The 7,964-nt window shown below is 41.7% G+C and overlaps 1 protein-coding gene and 1 long non-coding RNA gene across 2 annotated transcripts; both read right to left on the bottom strand.

Annotated features, from left to right (window-relative positions):
* Positions 1 to 8: 8 nt before the first annotated feature.
* Positions 9 to 4,987, bottom strand: LOC130703981 (uncharacterized). The gene is made up of 5 exons (XR_009421519.1): positions 4,588 to 4,987; positions 3,440 to 4,335; positions 3,303 to 3,388; positions 373 to 3,233; positions 9 to 148 (listed from the first exon to the last, which is right to left on the bottom strand). It is a non-coding gene; the product is annotated as an uncharacterized LOC130703981 (long non-coding RNA).
* Positions 4,988 to 5,692: 705 nt separating this feature from the next.
* LOC130704203 (uncharacterized) lies at positions 5,693 to 6,879 on the bottom strand. The gene is made up of 3 exons (XM_057525667.2): positions 6,787 to 6,879; positions 6,109 to 6,729; positions 5,693 to 5,976 (listed from the first exon to the last, which is right to left on the bottom strand). Exons 1-3 carry the CDS (start codon positions 6,851 to 6,853, stop codon positions 5,876 to 5,878), a joined length of 789 nt encoding a protein of 262 aa, XP_057381650.2. The 5' UTR covers positions 6,854 to 6,879; the 3' UTR covers positions 5,693 to 5,875.
* Between the last annotated feature and the right edge of the window lie 1,085 nt (positions 6,880 to 7,964).

Here is a 7,964-nt window from a genome sequence, read left to right as displayed (position 1 = left end):
TCTCGGTATGAGGACATTTCCTTGAACCGTGGTTTTTTTAAAAATCCGGTCGTTATCTGGGAACGAATGAAACCACATCTTCAGAGCTACCTCGACAGAGCTTTAGTTGTAGAAAAACGACCAAATTTTGACTTTCAGGCCCCATATTCTAGAAAGATTTGTAATTTGATAAAGACATGGCTTTCACAAAATTGGACGTGGGTTAGCCACAGAGATAAATGAATCACCGCCTTCGATTTGAGGTTGTGTTACAAGTGTTTGCTGTTAATCCCATCGAAATCATGTATGATCCTCTAATTTTCAAACAGTTTGCCTTGGCCTTCGTTCCACGAAGTACCATCAGCCAAATTGCTCGTCTTTAATTTCACTTACAACATTTAGATGATTCCCTCTGCCTCTGTAATCTGCGTCATTTTGCTGCTCCTGAACTCGCCCTGGCGTATCAGTGGCACTGAAGGTTGGAACAATGGCGGTGGGGATGTTAAATGGCGAATGGATTGTGATTTTCCTGGCTTTGACATTGACGAAATCGAAAGTCCAGGGGAGCAGTGTGGGACGATTTGCATAGCCAAGCCTGAATGTACTCACTTTACTCATGCCAGAGGGAAATGTTTATTGAAAGCTGCACCTTTATCTACGCCTCACGTTTCCCTCAAGGCCGACAGCAATGTCGCCTGTGGCTTTGTCCCCTGGAAATTCCAACCAGGTATAATTTTTTTAAAATGTACTTATCTTCTTTTGTGAATGAAGTCAAACTTATTGTACAGGGCGAGACCATTGGAACACTGACAACGGTGGTCTCAAATGGCTTCTCAATTGTGACTTTTTCGGAAACGACATTGGACAACAAGCCGGTACTGGAGAACAATGTGGCAGCCTCTGCCTGGCCAATCCCGAATGCAATCATTTTCGTTTCATCAACGGGATTTGTTTCATTAAAAAAATGCCACTATCCACGCCCCGTACAGCGACGAACGGTGGTATGTGTGGTTTCGTACCCTGGAGAAACCCTTGTCCAAATGTTGGTGGTTTACAATCGATATGCAGACCGATTGTCGAATGTGCCGCTTGGTACGATTTGGTTCTGACCACACCTGGAACATCCTGCACCTTGTCTGACGGGAAAAGTCCTGGATCCTGTTGTCCTGATCTTCCACATAACAGTATATTTCATTATTACTTTGTCATTCAAAAGGACTGAAATTCAATTCAATTTAACGTCAAACCAGGACACAATGGCAAATATTTTGAACAGCCCAATTACGGGACGAATGACGATTTACAATTGGAATCCAAACTTCAATCTCAACTGGGTGCTGCGAAAGAAGCTAGTCATTCTCTGTTTCAATCACTGGGCATAGTAGAAAAAGGACTTATCTCTAATAATATCGTGGTATTGGCGGGCTCTTCTTCTGCAGCCCATTCACTCGTCTTCCACACGACACACGAGACACAGAAAATCAATCTTGAAGCACTCGTTGACGTTTACACAGCCCAAGAACTTACGAAGAGGTAACCAATAATTTAGTTCTTTTCATTTTTACATGTAAACATCCATGATGACATTTGCCAATTAGGGTTGGACTTAAACCGAATCAGGTGGCTTCTGCGTTGAGTCCATTCACGATCAATTGTCCAACTATTCCTGCTTGCAGTGATAGAACAAGAAATTCCCCTTTTAGAACATTAGATGGTTCGTGCAATAATATCCAAAATCCCACTTGGGGCAAATCTCGCACCCAATTTCAACGCACCCTCTTACCTGTGTATGCCGACGGTGTGTAATTTTTTTTTTTTTCATTATCCCTTAAGATTATACGTATTTATTACTATTCTCTCTCTGGAACAGGTGTGCGAGAACCACGACGGGCCAAAAATAATAAGGAATTATCTAGGTAAATTGAAAAGACTTTTTCTTTTAATATATCAATTACCCAAACTGATTCTCTCCATTTCCAGCGCCCGGTTAGTGTCTACATCCATCATCCGCGATAACAACGACCACATCCATTCGACAAACACTTATTGGGTCACACAATTTGGTCAGTTTCTCGACCACGACATCACGCAAAATGTCCAATCAAAAATGGGTAAGATTTTAGATTGAAATGTTTCACTGTCGAAAATATCTAATCTAATATTCATTGAACAAAAAACCAAAAGACAACTTGACGGACATCGAGTGTTGTACGCCAAACGGACGCTTCATTGACGAAGACGTAGTCCATCCAGAATGCAATCCAATCAAAATTCCAGAAAACGATCCATTTTTCTCCAAGTTTGGTCGACGCTGCATGTCTTTTGTCCGTTCAGCTCCCGCACGCAGGTCCGATTGCAGATTGGGTTTTGCGGAACAGGTCTAATTAATCCTCGTATTCCACACAACATTCTTCGATTAACCAATTTCCATGCAGATGAATGATAACACTCATTTCTTGGACGCATCCCAAGTGTACGGCTCCGATGACACACACGCCCAACAATTGCGATCGACAACAGATAAAGGCCGACTGGACGTGACTCACAACTGGAAATTGCCAGCTGGTCATCACAAGATGGACTTACTACCACCCGATAACAGTGCCAAAGATCCTTGCACGTTATCGAAAGCTGTGTCAGGTATCGACCCACCCAATCACGTCAAATGTTTCAACGCAGGTGACCCCAGATCGAACATCACGCCGAACTTGGCTGTGGCCCACACTGTCTTTTTACGCGAGCACAATCGAATCGTGAGGACCTTGTCCGGCCAGCACATGCACTTGAACGATGAGCAACTCTATCAAGAAGCTCGACGTATTTTGATCGCTCAAATGCAGCACATCACCTACAACGAATGGCTGCCCATCGTCATCGGGAAAAGTAAAATGGAACAGCTCGGTCTTTTACCAATCCAAAATGGATTCAGCCAAGATTACGATGCCAAAGTCAATCCATCCATCGCGAACGAATTTGCCGGTGCAGCTTTCCGTTTTGGACATTCGCTCGTCCAAGGAATCCACCTGTATTCAATTAGTTCAAGTATTCCATTATCTGATTATTATTGAATAATTAACTCACTTTAGGTTGTTCGATCGCGAGAGGAAACGTGCCGATTCGATTCGTTTGAGCCAACACTTTTTCAAATCACAAACCGTGTACACACCTGGTAACCTGGACAAATTCTTAATCGGTTTGGCAACTCAACCCGATCAAAAGGTGGACAACATCGTTACTGACGAGGTTCGTCTTTTCTGTAATTTAAATCTTTTTTTTTTCAAAACAAAACTGTGATACTCTTGAATTCTATTCAGTTAACGAACCACTTGTTCGAAGAGGAAGGCAAAGGTTTCGGATTAGATTTGATGTCTATTAATATTCAACGAGGCCGAGATCACGGTATGTCTGTCTATAACAAAAACATTTGGTTTATTGTTTGTAATATTCAATTTAGGTATACCTGGATACAATGCTTATCGCGCTCTGTGCGGCCTTAAAAAGGCACATAGTTTCGACGATCTTCACGATCACATTTCCAGCCAGGTGAGAATTGACGTTAACCTGAAATCCATTGAGTAGATTATTTAAAATGCAAAATATTCATCAGATTGTAGATAAATTCAAATCGTTGTACGAGTCTGTCGACGATATCGACCTGTTCATCGCAGGCATATCCGAACATCCGGTTGCAGGTGCTCTGGTCGGTCCAACATTCCAGTGCCTCATAGCCGATCAGTTTCTAAAACTCAAACGCGGTGATCGCTATTTCTACGATCTCGGCGGACAATCCGGCTCATTCACTCCAGGTCAATTTCCTCCCTCATTAGACGTGTTCATTCATTAATTAAAATTCTGCAATCTACAGAACAATTGAAGGAAATCCGTAAAACGAGTTTAGCCCGTCTCGTCTGCGACAACAGCCATGTCAAAACTATTCAACCATTGCTCTTCAAATCCGTTTCTAACCTGTAACATTCGAAAATTCATTATTCAAAATCAACATTTTCTTTTAAAGATCAATTGAACACATAGCAACCCGATCGTAGACTGTGATTCGCCATCGATTCCTCGTCTTAACCTCGTTGCCTGGAAATCCAGATCACCTGCCGTTCATGGCGAAAACGATCGAGCCAAATGGCATATCGGCGATGGTGATGTCGCTTGGCTTCCAGATTGCGATTTCCCAGGTGCTGACATCGGAAGTGAAATGATAGAAGGTGAAAAATGCGGCAGATTGTGCATGGACAGAAGTGGATGTAACGCCTTCAGTTATCATCATGGACGGTGTTGGATGAAAACGATTCCACCATCACAAGAACGAACGGCTGCCGACGGTGGAGTTTGTGGTTTCCTTCCCTGGAAATTTTGATTTTGCAATTTCGGTACATTAGGATTTGTTACCTTCTCTCTGAAACATTTGCCAGTCAAACGTTTATGTATTTAATTAACGATACACAGCAAGAGCAATTACCTTTTTGTTGAATTAAATCAAGGGCTAGCAAAGAACGAAATGTACCACACCAATCATTAAGAAAACCCTTTGTAGAAAGACTATGCAACCTATGCAACCTAGAAATAGCTCGTCCTGAGTTAACAAGTTCCACTTACTTCCCAGGAATTATGTTCAAAACGAACTCGTCTCGTGCGTCTCGATTGTCTCCAGAGAAAACGTCCGTTCACTTCCCTTAGGATAGTTCTAGAAAATGTTGGTCACCAAGAATAGCTGAAGAGCCCCGTCGGGACGAGATGAACACCTTTCGAACTTGCCAGACGCGACATCTTCCATGGAAATGTCTTCCTTTATGCAGAGGTTGAGTAAAGTCCAACCCAAAATCGGGGGTGACTATACCACCAGAATAGCCAACTCCATTCTTAGCTATAACGTACCACTAATGCCAATTTGCAGTTCTAATGTTCAAGATCATCTAATAACTGTGTAACCAAAGACTATGAAAAGCGAAACAATTAAGAAATCAAGATGAAAGATGTTCGTTGCAGGACAACAGCCAAGACACAACTGAATTGAGTCGTCTGCTTGCTTTTACTTTTGCATGAAAAGCAGAGGCAGGGTAAGAAATGGAAATGAATTAATGAAAGGGGCGTATATCCAGTTTGTTTCGTTTTGAAGAAACAAATGCAAATTGCAACTATGGCGAAGACTTTCGTTTCCCATTTCAACTGTGTGATTCAATCAAAGTTGATCTCATTACATTAAGGCGAATGTCATTTCTATTTTCGTCGTGTTGGATTCGGGCATCGATGGAATGCTTACGGGGAAGTCCTTGTAGCATTTGCTCAAGGACACGAATTCTAAAAAAAGAAATCGGTATTGGGATTTTGGAACGCAATTATGATTGCACTACAATGTTATTGAATAGAATGCATATTTATAGATAAAAAAACGAATTTGAATCGTTGTCGTCAACGTATTCAAAACAGCATAGACGACATTGAGGTAGGTCATTAGCATTTTAAAAAATTAATTGCAGTATACTGGGAAAATTATTTTCAAATGACATTCGACCAAAAATAGCTATCCCTTCATTCTATTTTAAGGTACAGCAACCAACGTATTGTATGTCACTCAAATACATCATACTTAAATGCCCATACGACTTTATTGATTTCTAACACCGTAAAAAGGAACAAAACATTTAAATTTCGGTGCAAACAATTGAAATATAATCCTTACCTAGGAGGAGGGAAGAGATAGCAACTCCAAACAAACAGTTTGGATATTTAACGAGAGAAGACATTGTCCAATCATTTTTTCCCCACAAAACTCGTGTTGAAGGCAACGAGTCAACAGTTGTCCGTTACGAGACTTCAGAATTTCACGTCAACAACTCGAAATGCGGTTTGGGTAGAACGGTTTCAACCCTCATGTTCCATGTATTCAGGTCGGGTCGTCTTGAGTTTGAAGTACGCCAACATGATCCGGTTGATACGTTCGTGAATCCTTCGAACTCTGCGTTTGGCAAAAATGGCACCGAGGCCCTAATTCATTCACGAATCAATAACAAGATCAGTGGTGCCCTTCTTTTTTGTTTCATTACGTTGAACTGCAAGAAGAATTCAGCCGAAATGCATTTGCAGATGCATGGTTAAGCTAATGGGCACACAACTTACAAGACGTTGTTGTTGTCCACGTTGTTGGAGACCTCACTCCCGTTGTCGGCGTGTAAAGTGGACGCCGATCTTGTTGTTCACGTCCTACCCGCGATTCGGGTAAAGGTCGGACATCATCTGCCGACGATTGACGTGGATCGTCGGCTTGAGCACAGGAAGGACATTGAGTGGCTCCCATCTGCCCGTCAATCACGAATTTGCAATCGTGCGATCGGTAACGATTGTCCGGATACGAAATGAAGTTGCCATTGGCCAGACCTTCTTCGATGGCTTGTTTCCGATGCGATTGGTCTAGAAATTCATCTGGAACGTGACCTCGTCCGTGACAGACGGTGAGGCCGCCGTTCAACGAATCTAAAAGAGGGGCGGCTAAATTCGGATCGACTCGGTCGCACGACGCAGATCGGATGCTTCCCGTGTTCACCAGACGGTTCAAAGCTTCAAGATAAAAATTTAAATCACTATCAATGTGAAGTTGCATCAAATGGGCACTGTAGCCGTACGGGACGCGATAAGACGTGGACGGGCCGATGTTCAGCCAATGTTTCAATCCATCTTGAATATATTCGATATCCGATAGTCCACGGCTACGGGCCATCTCGATCAAGTCACGGAACACACCTTAATAACCGTCATTTTAATGAAAGAACTTGCGAATTGGATGTTTGAAAAATTTACTTGGTGGTCTGTCGTCTGCTGGTGACGAACTTGAAGAATGTTGTTCCTCCATTTTGTTTTTAAACATTCACGAACGACGCAAATCGCATGATGGCAGAGGGTAAAAGTCCAACTGTGTTGCTGAAAAGATTTGATACCAATGGTATAAATAAGCTAAGGCACAAACATATTAGTGACAATAAGTATTGCGAAAGAGTTGGGAGGAAATGATTATACCTGGTAGTGGGGGTGTTATCAACTTGATGAAAAAAATAAAATAAAGAAATGATGTAGCAATAACAAATTAAGGCGTGGCGGGTGTATGCTGTCCTCCTTTTTTATATTCATTCCCGGTAGATTAATATGATTATTCAATCCCATGACATGATGGCAATCGTTGTCGTGACGTTACTTTGATGTTGAGCTCTTGTGTGTAGTTTCAGATGACTCTGTTTTTCTTGTGAATTCTGTAACTGTTTCATTTGAATATTTCAACATCTCGATTGAGCAATTTCATTTAAGTCTCGTACGATTAATTAGTTGCCACATAAGTGGATAAGCAGCATCTACCCAGGAGATTGAGGCGTAAACACATCTGGGGAAAAACATCCATTTGCCCTTCCAAGATTTGTTTTGCAACGTGTTGGCTAATGCTCTCACTTCATTGTCTTCTGCAGATTATAATTGTTGATTGCGAACAACAGATGTCATTAGAAAGTCTAGCAGACGACGTCTAGTATCTACGAAACCCACAGTCAGGTAGGCTTTATCAAGGTAATCCACCCAAGTGGATACCTTTAAAAAAAAAAAAATAACCTGATAAGAACTGTGTTATCAACATGAAATAGCCAAAGGGCACCTCCGGGGACAAGCTGAATGTCAAATTTAGCTTTTTGTCCTTCTAGAATACGAACGAATCAAGCCGGACAACTCCCCTCAATAAATCCCGAAATTATTACGGTCATATGAAAGCCAATCAACTCTGCTCATAACAGTTGAAACAAATACACTTTATTTCAACATAACAATCACGGACATCAATTTATGAAAAACACAAATAATCAAAGCAGAAGAAATGTGTAAATTGGCAATTGATGGGCCATCCTCAATCACCGACTTACCTTTACAAAAGCAATTTGCTTAGCACGAATGGCAGTCAAAACATCTGCCAGCAATCCCGACGTACCGACGTAAGTGAA

Source organism: Daphnia carinata, chromosome 8 (genome assembly GCF_022539665.2).
Source record: "Daphnia carinata strain CSIRO-1 chromosome 8, CSIRO_AGI_Dcar_HiC_V3, whole genome shotgun sequence".
NCBI classification, from domain to species: Eukaryota; Metazoa; Arthropoda; class Branchiopoda; order Diplostraca; family Daphniidae; genus Daphnia; species Daphnia carinata.
This window is presented reverse-complemented; position numbering and strand designations above follow the sequence as displayed.

Coding starts and splice junctions, on each gene's coding strand:
- LOC130704203 (XM_057525667.2), bottom strand. CDS start 6,853: ATGTTTAAAAACAAAATGGAGGAACAACATTCTTCAAGTTCGTCACCA. Junction 6,730..6,786: donor AGCAGACGACAGACCACCAA/GTAAATTTTTCA, acceptor ACGGTTATTAAG/GTGTGTTCCGTGACTTGATC. Junction 5,977..6,108: donor GTGGACAACAACAACGTCTT/GTAAGTTGTGTG, acceptor TGAATGAATTAG/GGCCTCGGTGCCATTTTTGC.